The sequence below is a fragment of the Salvia hispanica genome, chromosome 1 (genome assembly GCF_029641045.1).
Source record: "Salvia hispanica isolate PSC_SH4W2 chromosome 1, Shi_PSC_v1, whole genome shotgun sequence".
Classification (NCBI taxonomy): Eukaryota; Viridiplantae; Streptophyta; class Magnoliopsida; order Lamiales; family Lamiaceae; genus Salvia; species Salvia hispanica.
This window is the reverse complement of record NC_142692.1, coordinates 30,629,486-30,649,262: the sequence shown is the minus strand read 5'-3', so window position 1 is coordinate 30,649,262 and position 19,777 is coordinate 30,629,486. Positions and strand designations below refer to the sequence as shown.

General features: G+C 33.5%; 1 protein-coding gene across 1 annotated transcript; it reads right to left on the bottom strand.

The window, feature by feature from the left end:
* Positions 1 to 1,575: 1,575 nt before the first annotated feature.
* On the bottom strand, positions 1,576 to 5,320 carry LOC125223579 (uncharacterized). The gene is made up of 7 exons (XM_048126782.2): positions 5,091 to 5,320; positions 4,244 to 4,483; positions 3,527 to 4,171; positions 2,947 to 3,117; positions 2,509 to 2,654; positions 1,894 to 2,004; positions 1,576 to 1,812 (listed from the first exon to the last, which is right to left on the bottom strand). The coding sequence occupies exons 1-7, from the start codon at positions 5,226 to 5,228 to the stop codon at positions 1,731 to 1,733; spliced, it is 1,533 nt and encodes a 510-aa protein (XP_047982739.1). The 5' UTR covers positions 5,229 to 5,320; the 3' UTR covers positions 1,576 to 1,730.
* Between the last annotated feature and the right edge of the window lie 14,457 nt (positions 5,321 to 19,777).

The following is a 19,777-nucleotide window of genomic DNA, read 5'->3' as shown; positions in this document are numbered from 1 at the left end:
TATAATTAATTGTTCTTTAAACTAGAGTATAACAATTGTGTTGGAGCAAATGGCATATTTTTAAATACTAAGTAATTGACTGCATTGAAATTTGACGGTACATAGTACTCCATTCATCTTAAATTAAATAAGATGTTATTTATGAGATTTAAAAAAATGATATTTAATAAATTAAACAAAGAGAGAACAAAATATACTAAGAGAGAATAAAAGTATATGTATAAATTAAAAGAAATTTAAAAGGTTGATTTTTGTGAGGAAATAATTATTTAACTCGAAACCTCTCAAAAAGAAATACAAATCGATAAATTTAGAACAAAGGAATTAAAATTTTCTTTTTTTAAATGTGATTTAGACAACTTGATAATTTTGACTTTCTTTCTTCGCCACATTAGGATTTCGTCCAAATTAATTAATGAACTGCAATTAATAATTACTACTATCACTATTTATTTGAGAAACGAGTTGTTTACTCAAGTAGTCAAGTGTATAGTGTATACACACTCTCATCGATGTGTGAGCATCACAATGCACAATGAATAATATATTGTGTGTGTTTTGTACGGAAGATTGTTTGTAGATATACATATGGTTACACTGAATTTGTGGAAAATTGACCCAGAATTTGCTCCTACCTAGATCTATACTCATTTTAATCTTAAACTATGAAGGAGCATTGGGCCGCAAAATAGAATAAGAACAAACATTTACCAAAAAGATCGAAATGATAAATTAATCAATGGAGATATTAAGATATAGAAGCAACGTCATAAGTAAAAGGTCAACATGGAAATTATATTGCCACAGTTTAATAGTGCTACTAGTAACCAGACAATCGATGAGATATAATGCGAAATCAATACATTCTCTTACTTTTAATTTTACTATTAGTGAAGATTTGTTAAAACATTGCATTTGCAATATCACATGTTAATTTTTGGGGCACAACATCCACAACCACATAGTTCTTGGATAAAATTTGTCCAGCCATGTAGTTTTTAAAATGGTTATTAGCACCTAAATACATTGATTTGGCACCAAAATCACAGCTTAATTAGTAGTAGTAGTAGTAGTAGTAAGATATTTCCCATCAAATCAATAAACTGGGAAAATTGACTCATCATGGCTAGAAGGATAAATAAGGAATCATCTTTTGTTTGATAGTTAAAAAAATGAAGTAATACAAATTCAAGGGTCCTACTCGGCTACAAGTAATGAAAATTTGCAAGTCCACCAATCTTATAACAAAATATAGTACTCCCTACTTATTAAGCTTCCTTGTATAGTTTTTATTTAATATCACAAAAGTGGTAACCGTTGACTCTCTAGAGTTGAAAATAGCAAACAACCTAAATCTAGACTATAGAGGTAACACTAATTTTCGCATATTATACGCTCATTGATAAAAACACACGCAATCTATATAATATTATATCGTGTGTGTTTTCCTTAAAACTTTAAGGACTTGTTCCATACGTGTTTCGGTATAAGCATTGGGCCCCAAAATACAACACTACCGAATCTCACTCATTTTCTTTGCCAGCACACACACACACACACACTAAGAGCCAGCAATAGTTTGAACCAAATATAGATGTATATATACATAGCAGCATGCCAGCATCTAAATTTTGATATTCTACAAATTTAAGTCATACAACTTATCGAGTTAGCCCCTGAAGGTATAAACCTAGCAACTTACTTGTTTTTGTATATTTGTAGTTGCATTTCTACTGTGAATGTACTTGTGGGTTTGAGACCGAGCATTCTCCACTGCCCTCACAGACATTGTGTCTGCAGACTGGACATACCCTGCTCAGCCAACACAAAATAGTGAGACATCGTCACACTCACAGACGTAGGCACGCACAAAATAAGGGAATGTAATAGTACCTATTTACTTCTTTCAGCCATTTATCGATGCACGGGGTGTGGAATTCATGATTGCATGGAAGGACTCTCAATTTGTCCCCTTCCTCGTAGTCGGCTAAGCAAATATAGCACCTGGAATTACAAAGACAATATATTATAGTTGCATAGGGAATTCAAAAAAGATCTGTACATTAACCGGCTATTAATCAACACAAGGTAGAGAAAATAAAATCTGAGATCATCCAATAAACTGCAAATTGAGCTGACCACCAAAATCCAGTTGTTGCACTGTGATGGCTTCTCTTGTCCTTTCAGGTAGGTATCCTAAATGATCGTGATCAATAGCCCATAAGGAACTATTCAAGGAAAAGAGGATATCACTTGTACTTCAAAGTCGGCCCTCTCAGCTTCTGCATGGCTATGCCATAATCTTCATTTAACTATGAGTAGCATTTTTTATTCTGCTTCTTTCTTATTCACAGTTACTTTTTTTTCTGTTTGTTTTGGTTTTATTATTAGAGCAGAGGATACTAGGTGCACACCATTATTTTAATCATATTATGGAAATAAGTGTGCAGGATTAAGAGAAGTTGAACTTTAGAAATCGAGCCTTCTTCACAAGATACGAAGACTTACTGTTGAACATCAGTCGAATCACTTTCCCCATTTATATATTTTCTGTAATACTTGAGAGGAAATCCATCCACAACAGATTCTGGAGCAGGAAGTGAGAGAGTAGATAGCGAAAGTGACAGAGACTGATGATGAATTTCATCCAAAACCTGAGGAACAGAAATCAAACAACTTTTCAGCTTGCCACAGAATCACGTGGGAATAAAAATTTCAAATGCACAGATAGGCAGAAAACAGAAAGATGAATTTCAATGGCACAGTCAGGTCAAATTTACAAATTGGGTAAAAGTTTGTTACTCCATTTAATTATCAACTCCACATACCCCAAAACAACAAAATTGTTGTCAAAAAAATTTCAAATCAATTTGAACTAATGAAACAACTTATCAAAGATTGACCAATAGGTGACATAAAGTAGGAATCCATAAGTCAAGGATCTACCTCAAATAATGCCTCAGCAAGCAGGATTATTCGTGAAATACTTGCAAGACTACTCGACTCTTCAGCTGTAAAGAACGAGTCACATGAACATGTACCATCCAGGTGAAGTCCAGATGCACATAATGCAGTTTGTTGGTCTTCCTCATCAGTATCACTTATTGTTTCTGAGGCCTAAACAAACAAATGAGGGTGTAAGTATTTGATAAACTTTACTAAGTAACACGATCTAAATCAGGAATAAGGCCAGAAAATCTTTCTTTAAATTTTTTTAATGGGTATTTCATGATTGCAGACAGAAGATGCATATCTTCTTTTCCAGGTAGGCTGAAGACAAGCATTATCCACTTTCAGATGAAGATTAACTACCTTTTTACACCTAAAAAGCATACATTAAAAATTTCAATCATGGTGATCCAGGTTGAAATTGGATAGAACGATAATTCACAGGCATTATAGATCTAGAGAATAAGACATCAGTTGATATGAGAAAAAAAAGGAAAACGTAATTAGAAAAATACCGTCCAAGAATTAATTAAACGAGAAAGCTCAATAAATTTAGTAACCAAGGGAAAAAACTAACCTCAGATCTCAAAAGCCATCTCCTTTCATGTCTGCGGTGATGTCCTAAACTGAATGAATCAAGATCACGACTGGATCCATAGTAATGGAGATCACCACTGAAATCAAGAAGCCATCTGTCATGTGAGCCTAAGTCATCAGCCAGACCAGTTGCAAAAACAATTGTCGGCGAATCAATGTTCCTTCTTAAGCTGCGTCTTGCTAAAGCATCCCAAAATAGCCTCATACTGTTTCGTCTAGTTTCATGGCTACTTATTTCAGCAATGCTACTGGATAAGGAGTTGGAAGAGATACTAACCAAATCAAGGCGAAGCAGATCTCCATTTATTAAATTCTGGTCTCTGTCAGACACAAGAAACACTGAACTAGAAGTTGTTGACACGTGGGCATGGTCATTTCCGGGATATTCAGATCGTGGCAGATCAGAAATAATAGCAAGAGAGCTTGGATCAGAACTATTGTAGCCCACAGCAGCATCATGACTATATTCCACAATATCATTTGAATACGCATGTTGAACACTGAGACCCTGTGACTGATCATCACCTGGATAAACTGAATCCGGGTCTTCAGTTAATGTATCGGTGGAATCAATAACTTCGGCAATGTAATTGGTTGTATTACCAGAAACCAATTCTTGAGCAGGCTGTCAGACAAAGCCACACTCTCATGATTAATGTTCCACCATATGTATATACATTCAATCACACATATATACCTGTTGTGGAAGAGTTTGGATATCTCTGCTTGACTGAACATTGGATGGACCAGATTCAGGAAAAGCTTCCTCAGTGATACTGGTACTTTCAGATGAGTCCCCATTTTCACATACGGATACTGTATCCCAAGCTTCTGACGTGAAAACAGAAGAGGATTCTACGGTTGAGTTTTGAGCATCAACTGGTGCTAAGCTTTTAGCGTAGCTAACTGAAGTTATGATTGGGCCATCTCCCAGCTCCTAGGAACAAAATGATTAACTGCCATACTAAAATCCAGCAGTAGCAATTAAACAACAAACTCATTGCAAATACCACCATTACATGAAAAAATCTTGAAGCCAGTTGTATACCTAAAAACTGGAAAGCAATAATTTCCTATTCTTTCATCACCAGCTCCAAATTCGGTTCAGTTCTAAAATCCTTACATGCAAATTGCAACAACTGATTTTTCACCAATAGCTTCAACTCTCTCATATATAACAAAAGTATATTCACAATTTCAAAAGTTGTTTGTTAGTCTATTTAGCTTCCAAACCCCTAAATTATCCCTTAACCTCTTGATCAACAAAATTAACCTCTGCGGAACAGAATCGAAGCTAATCAATCATGGAGCAAAAACTTTCCGATCACAAAAAAAAAATCAGTTGATAGTAATACATGGTATTTCAATAATCTATTCAGCACAAATCACACAACTGAACAAATAAAAAAGGTCAAAGCACCTCACTCTAAGCAGTTCGCTCAATCAGAAAAACAGCATAGATAGAAGAGAATAGCAATTAGAAGGCTATTCATTTATACTTTCTTAAAGAAATTTTCAAAAAAAAAAAAAAAAAAAAAGCAGACCTGAAGGGTTGACTTGTAACGGAAAGCGCCACAAAAGATATAGGAGAGCTTGCGCTTTGTGCGGCGGAGCCTAGACTCACGAGAGGCGGATAGTTTTGAGGATTTAGGGGCAAGGCGATGCTTGGTGGTCCAAGCCATGAATGATTTTTGAAGGAAATGAGTGAATTAGTGGATTGGAAGGAGAAGATGATGATGCAGGAAACACAAGCCAAGTTTGTGAGCGGTCAGATTAACGTGTGGGACCCATATCAACCAACACTACAACTCTTTTCTATTTTCCCACTTCATTTTCCTCTTTTATAAATAATTGCTTTTAAATTACTGTATTTAATTCCATATATTGGGACTCTAATTATGTGGATTGCTGACTGTAATTTACCTAAATACATTTATTTTAAATCATAAAATAGATATAAATATATATATATACACACATTAACAAATTATTTATGTTGAAACTAATAAAAGATCGAAGTAAAGATCGCATGTGATTGCAACTAATAAAAGGAAAAACGTGTGAACTCTTGTAGATGGGAATAGCATTCTACAATTATCTAATTGTATCACAACGTTACAATAATTCAATAATTTATAATTGGATACGATTCTGGTGCATTAATTGATTGTGGACCAGAAATCACATCTCGAATTATAGAGTCTGAAAATTAATGCATTAGACATTTTATATATGCCTCTAAGAAAATATACACTCTCCTCCCTCCTCCCTCCTCCATATGTCCATATGGGAGTGATCAATTGTTAACTCATTATTTAATTGCTAATTATGGGGAGTGATCAATTGCTAACTCATCATTTAATTGCTAACTACAACTAATTTAAGGTCATAGGATTTTAGAAAACGTATGGTTTACAATTTACCACGTGTAATTTTCGTTTTTATTAATAAAATAAAAAAAGATTAAAAAAATGTCAAATTAGGGTTTTAGATGTAAATGTCAATATAGTGATTTGGAAATATCAACACAATGCTTTGAGAATGTCAACACGATGCTTTAAGAATATTAACCCATTGCTTATATTGACATTCTACATGTATTATATTGACATATTTTATATAGTATGTTGACATTTCTGCTTTACGAAAAAATTAAAAAAAAAATTATTTTTTTTTCAAATTTTGACGTCGGAACATATGCATATATGATATCGTTGGAACCCTTATAAAATTATCTTTAATTTGATATATGTTATATGAATTTAAAGCTTTGGGATTTCTTTTAAAAGTTAGTTATAACTAAACATGTAGTTAATTGGCATTAATACCCCTATTGATATTTTATGGAATTAATCCTATGGCTTTATTGACGTTTTTTTTATCGTATTGATATTTCTTGGTTGATGATCTAGGCCCTTAATTTGAATATCTAATGGCTATTATTTAGTTGTAGTTAGCAATTAGGTATTGAGTTAGCAATATAACACTCCCCTTATAACTAATTTAAGGTCATAAGATTTTAGAAAACGCGTGGTCTACAATTTACCACGTGTAATTTTTTGTTTTTATTAATTAAATCGAAAAGGATAAAAAAAAAACTCCAAATTAGAGTTTTGGATGAAAATGTCAATATAGTGTTTCGAAAATATCAACACAATGCTTTAAGAATGTTAACACATTGCTTATATTGACATTCTACATGTATTATATTGACATATTTTATATAGTATGTTGATATTTATGCTGTACGAAAAAATTAAAAAATTTTGAATTTTTTTTCAAATTTTAACGGCGGAACATATGCATGTAGGATATCGTTGGAATCCTTATAAAATTATCTTTAATTTGATATATGTTATATGAATTTAAAGGTTTAGGATTTCTTTTAAAAGTTAGTTATAACTTATTTTGTAGTTAATTGATATTAATACCCCTATTGATATTTAATACTCAAGGGTTGAATGATCTCACCTCTAATTTAAAAATCTAATGCCTATTATTTAGTTGTAATTAGCAACTTAGGAAAGAGTTACCAATATAACAATTAACACACCCCCTCCTCCATAATTAAATGTTCCCACTTTAAAAAATTGTTGTGTACATGTTTGAAAAGCACAAGACTAGCCATCAATTTTCAAATGCATCAAGATTCAACAAAAGATCTATTTAAACTTAAACTTAGTTATAGATTCAACAAAATGTATAGGTGAGATAAAGATCCCAACAACCCAACTAATAAAAGAAAGAACATAAACAAAGCCCAAATGAAAGACTTTTTATTAAGTACAGGGGTTAGAGTTTAGTAAGAAAGGATTCCAACTACCCAACTAGTAATATAAAAAGGAACATAAAGAAAGCCCATTAAAGAAAGAAATGGGCTGTAGAAAGATAGGTGTGTATAACTGATAAAATTTCCATATAATACTAATGTCGGGACAAGTGAAAACAATGGGTGCGCAACCGACTCCCAAATCCCAATGGATTAATATGATGAGAAACAGATTAAGGTCGTTGGTATGATTAAATGGAATAGAATGTTGATATAAATGAAATGATTTTTTAATATATTTTTTTTGCATTTTTATTCTAGTACTTTATTGTACCAATTAAATGAACATAATTCAATTCTAGTATCACGGTACCATTAAGATTTAAGAATGAGCTTTGAAAAGATTGACCACAAACATGGAGTCAACTCAAGCCATAAGCAAAATGCATGCATAAATTGTTTTGCTAAAAAAAATCTATAAAACTCACCAAAATCATATTTACTTTAACAAATTTATGCATTTTACATTAGTAAATGGTGGAGTACACTTCAAGCAATCAACTTTTTTATATCTTCAACTTGGTAAATCACTAATTAAAAAAAGAAAAGAAAAAGTGATTGCTTAGGCTATGAAACCGTGACTTTTAACTTTGGTCCAATAAGTTTGTATTAGAGCATCCGCAATGGTCGGCTAGCGACTAGCTAGCCGATTCGTCGCGCTGGCCGATCGGCTAGCCGAACCATTGCAGTCGGCGAGAGCGAAATCGGCGAGCCGATCGGCGTGGGCTGGCCGATCGCTCGGCGCTGGCCGCCATTGTGGCGGCCCGATCGGCCAGCGCCGAATTTTGTTTTTTTTTAATTCTTTTTTTAATTTTTTTTTAATTCTTTTTTTTAAAAAAATTTAATTCTTTTTTTTAATTTTTGAAAAACTATATAAACGCGATTTTCTCTATCTCTAAATTTCTGTACAAGAGCAACATCCAGCGATGGACAACAACAACTAGCCCAATACAAAATTAAGACCTAAAACAGAAACATGTCAGCGAGACCCCCGTTCGGCTAGCGGCAAACTAACACAAATTCAAGGCATACTAACATTTTTTATGTATTTTTTTAATAAATTAGTGAGGAGTAGAGTGGGGCGGTGGCTCGTGTGTGGAAGCCCGGATTTTTTTTTATCTATGTAACTTTTTTAAATGCAATTAATGAATTTTCCCGTATATGTGTCGAAAATTTAATTCCGTAATTTAATCGTAATTTTAATTCCGTAAATGTAGTATATTTTGAATTATTTTTATTGCGGCTGGCCTATGGCTGATGTGGCAGGTGGATTTTTTAGTGTTGCTGACGTGGCAGGGGAGAGAATGGCTGGCCTATTGCTGGCCTATTGCTGGCCTAAGTACCATTGCGGGTGCTCTTAGCTGACATTATCCGTGTTTGTACCTGGTCGACCAATGACCTTGCTTTCTTTCATTTAAAAACAACAGTACAAAATAAAGCACAATTTGTACCACAAAATCGTAGCAAAGTCGAGATATTTTCCGTTCAGATTCTCTTATTTTCTAATGTTAATAGTATTAAGAAAATATTACTAAGGCAATTGTTGATATAAGATAACAAAACCTTAGTTTTTTGAGTGAATTATAAGAATGGTTCGTGGACTATGTGTTTATATCGTCCATAGTCCCTGGATTTTAAAAATATCGCTAGACGTTCTGAATTAAGGATTTATCTTAAAGACGGAAAGGATGCTACTAGTTCCTAAAATTAGGTTTCGTCAAAGACTGTCACAGAAATGAAACAATAATTCATATAATTTGTTAGTTTAATTTCAAAACGAGTAAAAATATCTAAAATACTTGGATATCAACAATCAGTATCACCAATAAAATCGAATTTTCTGCGTATCTATTTAGATTTGGGTCGCGCTCGTGGGAGTGCTGGTCAAATAATCTCGTTCATTTAATAAAAGAAAATCATTTGTATATTTAAACAGTCACATTTGGAACAATATCATTTTTGCAACAGTAGTTTTAAATTATTATTATTTATTAGAACATGCTTTAATTTTTATTTCATAATAGCAGTCATTTTCAACATAATTATTTTTAATTATAAGAATAGTCACTTTTATAGTAATAGGAACAATAATTTTTTTTCTCAAAACCATGATGAATTAGAGGTCACATATAGTTTCTTCTTTTAGAAAATCAATAATAGTTTTTAATTTATTCATATGATATGATCATGGTCACTCAAATGTATAACTTATTGGATGGAAGAAAAATATTCTACTCCATTAACTAAAGTTCACTTTATTATTTACCCGCATTGGTATTTCGTCTATAGTAAATGCTAAATCTATAAAACACTATTATAAATCTAACCAAATGGACTAGTACTCCAAATGGCATGATCAAATTTAAAGTTCAGGGATATTAAATTTATTAAATGTTCATACTTTTTAAGTAACTTTTATAGGAGTAGTACTTATTCTATTTTCAATCTAATGTACCCTACACTTTGTATCTGAATTGAAAAATTTGCCTCGAATCTATTTATTACACATGGTCTATTATTAAGGCAGAATTTTCACCCATTCTTACTAAGAAACTAAATGAAACCTCCCATCATTGAAGAGATGTAGAAATAGAATTAATTTGCGAAATGGAGGGGACTAAACAGGAACAAGAGGAATCTAATTCACGAAGATCCTTCTCCTTCCCAATGAATTTGGTAACTGAGTATATATTATCATTTGCCTTTCGAGGTTAATGGACTATAGAAACATGTATCCCATTTCTGATTTTCTAGAGACTAATAGGTCATATGGTTTATTAACTTTATTTTGATTATATCAAAATTTCAATGCTAAAAAAACTCATCGATCGCCCGAAAAATTGGAAACCATTCTAGCCGTGGACATAACTACAACGGTTTCCGATTTATTTATGGCTAATGATTTTTTGTGCTTGTTTGGGTTCTAATTTTTTAAATTTATTTCTAATTAAATTATATGATCGATCTTTGATCTATATAGACATATTTGGCAGTGTTGATGGACAGATTATTAGAGGAGCTCAAAATAAAATATACGTTTGATTTCATGGTAGATCCAAAATAAAAACATTATTCATTTTAGAGAGGTAATTGAATTTATAAATATTTTAATATTTTTTTGTTGGTAGTTATCAAGGGTATCCACCGGCGGGCCCAGTGATGGTTCTCCGCGCTGATTTGTAGGCACCTCCTGCCGAGTGACTATTCCTCACGCTAATTTATAGGCACCTAAATAAATGGGACAACTGGCTCAAGGATTTAAATTTGCTCCATACCCAAAAGCAGGGATCGATCCCCTGACCAGTGATGAAGCCATGATTTTTAGAATGGGAGGCCCAAGTCATGATTAATAGTTATAGGGTTATTCAATGTAGGTGACGTTGGAAGCTCGAGATAATAATATTTTAAATTTTTACGTAAGTATGATGAATGAAAAAGAATTTTTGATAATGTTTAAATGTCCACCATAGAAAAATATAGTCAATTTTAACAAATAGAATAGCACCATTTTTTTAATATTTATTATAAGCATAATGATGGATTATGAAGTGCCAAATATTTTAAATCGTGTAAACTAAAATAAATAGAAATTATGTTCCAAAAAATAGAAATCAAAGAGAAACACAATATAGACATTATAATGCATAAACCCACAATCAACTGCACCACTGAAATCACATGTAAGTTGTAGTTGAAAAAATGATGGGGTGCCATGCCACATCCCCCCTCCAACATGGCTTAGCCACTACTCTAATCATTTAATTAAGAATGGATGAGTCATATGTCAATCGACTACACCCCTTTTAAATATTTTAATATTTACATTGAAACGTATAACTTCTTCTTAAACAAGTGTAGTATACATTTTTTTACGCAATTGTATTAGTGTAAAAAATGTAAGAATATTTACTAAACGTAAACGCCTCGACTTTCTACAACAATTATGAATATTTTTATGGAATATTATCAAATTTAATTACCGGTCCACAACTCACATGATTCACGTACACAAATTAATCACGTGTACCTTTCAAAATATAATAAAATCAATCATTTGACATTTACTGATTTACAATGAGGAAAAAAAAATTGGTTGCAATCGCCATCAGAATTAACAAATTGGGGGAAAAAAAGAGAAAAGGAAATGACATGATTTCGCATTAATCAATACATCGTGATCTAATCTTAAATAGTCCATAATACTTACTTAATTACTATTTCCACCTAGTTATCAACTGATAAAAAATTAAAGATGCTTAGATATTTTCCAATAATATTGAAGAGAAACGTAAAAAATATTTAAAAAAATGCAGCAAGTTGAAGATATATCAACAACTCTCATTTAATATAAATCAACTTGTTTAGAACTGAGTCAATCAAAGTTAAAGTTAGATTCAAACTTCCCTTTTCCATCTATTTTGTTGACATTTTAAAGGTTTTTGTTGTTTTTCTTAGAAGTTGATACACATACACATTTACAACATTTCATACTAATTAAATTGCGTTTTGCCATTTTGTATACAGTACTTTATTTGGAAGTAGGATTTTCCACTTTTAGATGGTTTAAACAGATTTTTTTTTTCATGTGGGTCTTTTAGAAATGTGAGAAACCTTAGCTTTACATGCAAAACATTATTAGATTTTTTTGTGAGTAGACAACTTGGTGGCCAAACCTTGCTTATAAAAGTTAATCGTAATTTGGAAGATTCCGCAATAGATTACAAAGATCTTACTATTTGTTTGATTTTCATTATCCAAAAATAATACTCCATCTAGGTAGATAATTTATTTTACAAATTGGGACAATTAGACAATGCACATGTTATTTTACAATTATAATTGTCCAAATAAGTTTGTTTTTCCCAACACACACATATATGCCTAATTCCACAGTTGTGTACAAATTTATCATATTTTCATATTTTACATGTGCATATATATTTTGTTTATTGTCGTATTGTGTTTGTTTCGCTAGTTTTTGGATTTAAGAAAACACTAATTAAACTTTAATTAACGATTTTATGACTGTATAATTGAATGTTTTGAATTTAATTAAATGCATTTATTAATATCACTATTTAAGCATATATCCCCTCTTTATTAAATATTAGGCAGTGCAAAAGAAAGGCAGGTGTTGATTCTGAATATGACTGGGGCAGTGGGCACAATAATTACAAATAAAACAACTGTTGAAAATGAAATTGTTGAACTGTTGATTTTGATATTTTTATATACCAAATTAGATTAGTTATCAATATATATCACATTATAAGAAATATATAATTTAATAAATTCGAGAGTCTTAAATATCTCTATACCATTCCCACTGTATTTTCATTTTCACCTTTTTTGCCTTTTTCTTTCCACTATTTGCCTCTCAAAAATGTATGACTTGTGGAATATAGGTTTCCACATGTTTTAATATGGAAACTCGTACTGCAATAATATAATCCAGTGATGACGACCTTCTTTTTGTTTCTTATAAAAATGACTTGAAAATTCGAATTTTAAATTTTGATAATCTTGCAAAATAACCATCACTCATGTTCTTCTCAATATATGAATATATATTCCTTTTCTAATCGAACCGTCAAATTGCTAGTGTATGTGATTGTCTTTATTTATTAAGTAGTTTGATACGTCAAATCTCAACCAATAGCTTTTCAAATGATTTCTAAATTTCTACACAATAATTATCTATAAATTGTTTAATATGATGAATTTTGATATGGTCACCTTAAAGTGAGATTTGAATAAATATCCACCGCATTCTCTTCTTGGAATTACAAATAAAATGAGATATATGATGGTATGGTGAAAGAGATTTATTGTTTAGTTCTCCCTCTAAATCCTCAAACTAATTGAAATTTTTAAAAATTATTAAGATATTAATATAGAGGAGTGATCAATTGCTAACTCACTTTTTAATTGTTAACTACAACCAATTTAAGATCACGGGAGTTTAGAAATCTAGTGGTCTAAAATTTGCCACATGTAATTTTCATTTTTATTAATTAAATCGAAAAAGATAAAAAAAAACTTACTCCGTCCGTTTCACTATAGTTGAGTCATTTTTCCATATATGGTAACTTTTTTCTCTTTCTTACTTTACTCTCTCTTACTTTATTCTCCATATTTATTTACTTTATACTTTATTCTCTCTACCTTTACCTCTCTCTTACTTTTTTTATCTATTTATTTAACACACCCAACATCTCATTCTTAGACTCCGTGCCCAAAAGTTCTGCCTCAACTATAGTGAAATGGAGGGAGTACAAAATTAGGGTTTTGAATGAAAATGTCAATATAGTGTTTTGAAAATATCACCACAATGCTTTGAGAATTTAACAAATTGCTTATGTCAACACATTGTTTTAAGAATGACATTTTACATGTGTTATATTCACATATTTTATATAATATGCTAACATTTGTTGCTATACGAAAAAATTGAAAATTTTTGAATTTTTTTTCAAATTTTCACATCGGAGCCTATGCAAGTGATATCTCGTTAGAATTCTTATGAAATTATCTTTAATTTGATATACATTGTGCGAAAAAATAATTTAAATCGAGAAAGTTATATGCGCTTTAAAGTTATGTGATATTTTTCAAAAGTTAGTTACAACTAATTTATTGTAAATTGACATTAATACCCTTATTGAAGTTTTTTGTTGATCGTATTGACATTCCGGGACTGATGATCTAAGCCCTAAATTTAAATATCTAAGGGCTATTATTTAACTGTAGTTCGCAATTAAATATTGAGTTAGTAATATAACGCTCTTTTTTTTGTTGTAAACACAGATGTACCGAACTCGTCTTTTTGGCGGAATCCGACTAATCCTGCTCGACCGGACTTGTGGATTAAGGCCGAAAGTCTCCCAGTGGTGGCGGGGGTTGAACTCGTGACCTCATGGTCACCACAGCTCTGCGCTGCTAACTGCGCTGCGACCCGTTGGTAGCAATATAAAGTGCAATTTCACGTTTTTCCTAGTCCAAGGGAAAACAATTTATAATAAAGAAACAAATAATAGATATATTGCGTAGATTTCTATCAATTACGAACCAGAGAATTGAAATTGTTAACTAGATAGATATCAATATAACCAGCAGTAGTCATTGAAACATTAAGTCAAGAATAAAAATAGTACTATAGCTTATGTAATGGAATCTAATTGATTGGGCGATTTTGCAATTGTGTGATTGTCTCCTCACACACACACAGCCATATTTCGTGAAGCTAAACCTTCCCAGTTAAGGTACAATAATAGCTTATGTAGAGTTTGTGTTTGCATGTGAATTATGATCCATGACACTAGAAAAATGACAGAATTATTTTATCAATTTCTTCATGCCCAATTAATGATAAAATTAACACTTTATTATTGTTATATTGAAGAGTGGAGCATAAGAAAAGCATTGGCGTAGGAGGTGCGATCTCTGCACCAATCATAGAGGATCTTGCAATCAATCAGCAGAAGATCGGGACCGTTGATTTCATTGACCTACGAGATCATGACACCTCATGCTACGTAGATCGAGAAATACCATGACCGCAGCGCTTCGACATCCACGCGGCAGTTCAAAAATGATCCCCTGCTTCGCTGGTTGCATCTCGAGGACTCACGTGTAACAAAAAATTTTAAAAAATAATGGTGTGGAATATTTACTAGGTGACCGCGGGCAGTGGGCAGGGGAGACAATGGCCTTGAAACTAGAGCCCGCATGTACAGCATGGTCCCCCCAACTGTGCTTATTAAATATTAAAAGAGGTGGGACCCGCTTCGGTGGAGGATGTGGGTCCCCTCCGACGTAGCTCCGAAGTGGGCGGATGGCTAAACGACAAATACTGTGGGGACTCTGATGCAATTATGAAATTGAGAGTCTTGTAATCATCTAAAGTGGGGTCACCCCAGTTTTCACTTTTCCTTAATCGATGAGCTTTCTTCTGTTCGCCCCCCCAACTCTTTTGATATTAGTCTTTTTGCCCCAACAAAACTTTGTATTCCTAACTTGACTAATTTGCACGCATTTTTAGTGTGCGTGCACTTTAATAAAATTGCAATCTAAATACTATACTGGATTTAAATATTTTATTTATGTTTTTTTATCAAGTTTGTCACAATTTTTGTTATATTTCGTTATATGTAAGCTCTGTTTAACAAAACTATAATTTTTAAAATATAGTACGTGCTAAAATAACAATGTGTGTATGTATTTTTTATAACACTAAATACATCTTTTTAATAACAATAATAACTTACACAAAGCCAATGCTCAAATTGAATTCTACTCTTTCCATTCCACTCCACTGAAGATCCATTTTTTTTTTTAAATTATTAATCAAGATGACTCATCACTAAAAATAAAAATAATTTTATTTCTATTTTAATTTTATTTTTTATTTTATTCTTTTAATTTAATACACAAAATAAAGTCGTATATAATTATGTTTCCCTTAAAAAATGGATCTATCGTCCTTAAGACGGAGGGAGTAAGTTAAAATTATATGAGAAAAGTGACCTATTCAAATAAAAAGAAAGCACCTTTTTCCCAAAACAGTGATAAAAGAAGGAAAAGAAAAGCTATATACCCATGATTCACAACAATTTTTACTTTTTACATGAAAATGACTTTTTTCATGATGTTTAAGCTCACGTCATCGACCCGTCTGGCCGTCTTTCCTGTAAACATCATAACTAAAACTTTAACATATTAAAACAACAAAGACTAAAAAGTTGGAGATATTTTTCAAGCTCCTTTTTTCAGTATCAAATTAGTAGTAATAAACAATGCATAATAACTTTAAGAGCATTCACAGTGCCGGCTAGTCGATTCGCGGCGTTGGCCGATCGGCTAGCCGAACCATTGCAATCGGCCAGCGGCGAATCGGCTAGAAAATCAGCGTGGGCTAGCCGGTCGAGGGGCGCTGGCCGCCATTGTGGCGTGCCGATCGGCCAGCGCCTATTTTTTTTTTTTTTTTTTTTTTTGAAAACCTATATATACGCGATTTTAGTTTCATTTTCATTTGCACCACTTGTTTTAACGAGTTTTTTCTCTCTCTAACTTTCTGCACAAGAGCATTATCGAGGGATGAGTCACGCGGATGGTAGTGGTGGTAGTGGTGGGGATGCTGAGAAGTACGAACGACAGATGAATGAGGCTATGGAGGCCTACATGAACCGCGAGATGGAGCGGTACATGCGAAGGGTGGAACAGCAGGCGGTCCCTCGCCCTCCACCGATTGTCCACCGCCGAGCAGTGATTGATCGGGATCACGTAACTGCACATCAGCGGCTATATGACGACTACTTCGCTCCGGACCCGTGGTTTCCAGCAACCATGTTCAGGCGGCGTTTTAGAATGCGCAGGGAGTTGTTTATGCTTATCGTTGACGCTTTGGAGCGTCGATATCTTTATTTCCGCTTCAGGCACGATGCGGCTGGCAGACCCGGCCACACCCCTATCCAAAAGTGCACGGCGGCAATCATACAGTTGGCCTATGGAGGCGCGGCAGACATGTGGGACGAGTACCTCCACATCGGTGAGACGACTTCTCTGCAATGTCTGAAGTATTTCTGTCTGGGCGTGATAAATATTTTCGGTGAGCAGTACCTTCGAAGCCCTACTCCCCAAGATTGTCAGAATTTGATGCAGATGCACGGGGAGCAACATAGGTTCCCCGGGATGTTAGGAAGCATAGATTGTATGCATTGGGAGTGGAAGAACTGTCCGACTGCCTGGAAGGGGGCCTACACGACCGGCTACAAGGGAAAGAATCCCACGATGATCCTCGAGGCCGTAGCTGATTACCGGTTGTGGATCTGGCATGCGTATTTTGGGGTAGCCGGGTCGAACAACGACCTCAACGTCCTCAACTCGTCGCCCCTCTTCAACGAGAAGTGTCAGGGCATCGGTCCAGCCGTCTCATTTGTGGCCATCGACAACCGGCATAATATGGGCTACTACTTGGCGGATGGGATATACCCTAGGTGGCCTGTCTTTGTGAAGACGATCAGGCACGCAAGTGATGAAAGGAAGGCCTACTTTGCGGAACGACAGGAGTCGGCGCGCAAGGATGTGGAGCGCGCATTTGGTGTGCTCCAGTCTCGATGGGCGGCAATTAAGGGTCCTACGCGTTTGTGGGATGTCAAATGCGTTTCCCAAATAATGTACACCTGCATTATCATGCACAACATGATCGTCGAAGACGAAGGCGTACAACTGACTAGTTGGGCCAATGACGATGAAGCCGGCCCAAGCCACGGAACGGCCACCCCTAGCGTACGGCGTGGGGTACCTCTCGATGAAGTCGGCCGCCTCAAGGAATTTGCCGACATGCGCCAAGTGGATGTTCATATTCAACTCCAAAAGGATATAATTGAAGAGTTGTGGGCACGGAAGACATTGCAGAGACGATAGTTTTTTTCCTTTATTATGTAATCTATTTTTTTAAAAGAAGGTATTTTTATTAATGCAGTTAATGAATTTTCCCGTATATGTCTCGTACATTTAATTCCGCAATTTAATCGTAAATTTAATTCTGTAAATGTAGTTGTTTTTTAATTATTTTTATTGCGGCTGACCTAAATCTGATGTGACAGGTGAATTTTTAGTGTTGCTGACGTGGCAGAGAGAGAGAGTGACTGACCGGCCAATTTCTATCGTGGATGGTCTAATAAAATATGCATTCGGTTTGTGCTTGACAGATAATCAAACTAATGTTTGAAACTTTACCATTTTTTCCAAAAAGCTGTACAAAAATTAGATTCCAACTCCTGTACTTCAAAATCTGGCTATTGTACACCGACTCTCGATTACTAGATTAATCGTTTTTACATGTAACTTTAATCCTTCGCCACATATATGTATAAGTCCAAAAATAAAATAAAATTAAATTTTGATAAAAAAAAAGGAAAAATCTTAAAGATACAATCCTAACAAAATGATAGGATTTAGGGTAGTGATAAAATGTAAACTCTATATACTGTATAAATTCTAAATTTTTCAACACAATATCAACATAGTGTAAAATTTCAAAATTTTGATGTCAACACAAAGTCAATACAATGTCAACACGGTGTCAACCGTTGACACTGTATTGATATTTTTCTGTTGCTGTTATTTTGTCATCTATTGACATTTTTAATGGTCCATATCATAATTTGAGTTTGTACAATATTTAGAGTTTGCATTTGATTACATCCATATGATTGTATATTTATGTTTTTTACTTTTAGATTATAAATATAACAAGAAATACTCTATGAATTGTAAATTCCTAATTATTGCATAAAATGGAATATTGTTGAAAAATGCAACCGTTACAAGCTGTAAACTAAAAAGAAAAAGAAATGCATGCATTTGTGATGATGCACAATATTAAAACCTGAGAATTCTTAATTGAATTGCCATCTACCAAGAAAGTTAAAACCAACGTAAATCATATCAAAACATGAAATGAAATACTAATAAAGTTGATGAACCTATAAAAGATCCGTCCAAAAAAGAAGGGACCAAAGTGATATAAAGTAAAATGTACAAGTTGTTATTTTATTTACCAGAAAACCTTGGTTGTCCAACAGATGCAGTGTACTACTTCTTCTGCCACAGGATTCAACCCCTTGGATTTGGGGAAACTGCCACTGGTTTTAAATATATTAATTTTTAAATTAATAATCATATTCCAGTGGTCCAACCTCCATTAAATCTTGGTGGGCTCAACCAATAATACCTGTCAATTCGAACTTGTTGTAACAATTTATGTTACATATGCTTCATCCCAAGAACTACACACTGAGGTCTATGATTCATTAATTCAACTAACCGCAACTAATTCGTTTGTTCGCACAAAATAAAGAGTTCGTCATTACTTCAAAATCACATATGATCAAGCAAATCATGATAGAAATTCTAATCCATTTGAAAAATTGAAAAAAATCCTAAACACGCGAAAGATTATGATTACGTTAACTTACTTTGTTAGACAGATACATGTGTATCTCGTGGGTGTCGTATTTAAAATCGGGTATCATGTCATCTTATATTTCACCAGAAAAGAAGCAGGTGAGCTAATTGCAAATTTTAACATTATGTCATTATATGACTAACCAGAATTTATCCTTATGAGACAATTTATCATTTTTGTAATAGGAGTACCAATAATATGAACTTCTATTTTCTTGTAGTTGAATTTTGTTGTCATATAGAAAGAGAGAATGAATAGAGATGATATTTGAAATTCAATAATTTAAAATTTATTTTGTAAAAGTAAATTAAGAAAAATGATTAGTTGTAGTAAGTGGTGCATGTGGTCCCTCCAGCACTCAAGTTTTGCCCCTTCCCACTCGTTTGCCCTCTCATTTCACTATATAAAACCAGTAGCTTCTCCATACCATC

Excerpts from the sequence above, each read along its gene's own strand:
- LOC125223579 (XM_048126782.2), bottom strand. The coding sequence starts at position 5,228 with ATGGCTTGGACCACCAAGCATCGCCTTGCCCCTAAATCCTCAAAACTA. Across the intron at positions 4,172-4,243 it reads TCCAAACTCTTCCACAACAG|CCTGCTCAAGAATTGGTTTC; the intron begins GTATATATGTGT and ends TTTGTCTGACAG. Across the intron at positions 2,655-2,946 it reads TTGCTGAGGCATTATTTGAG|GTTTTGGATGAAATTCATCA; the intron begins GTAGATCCTTGA and ends TCTGTTCCTCAG.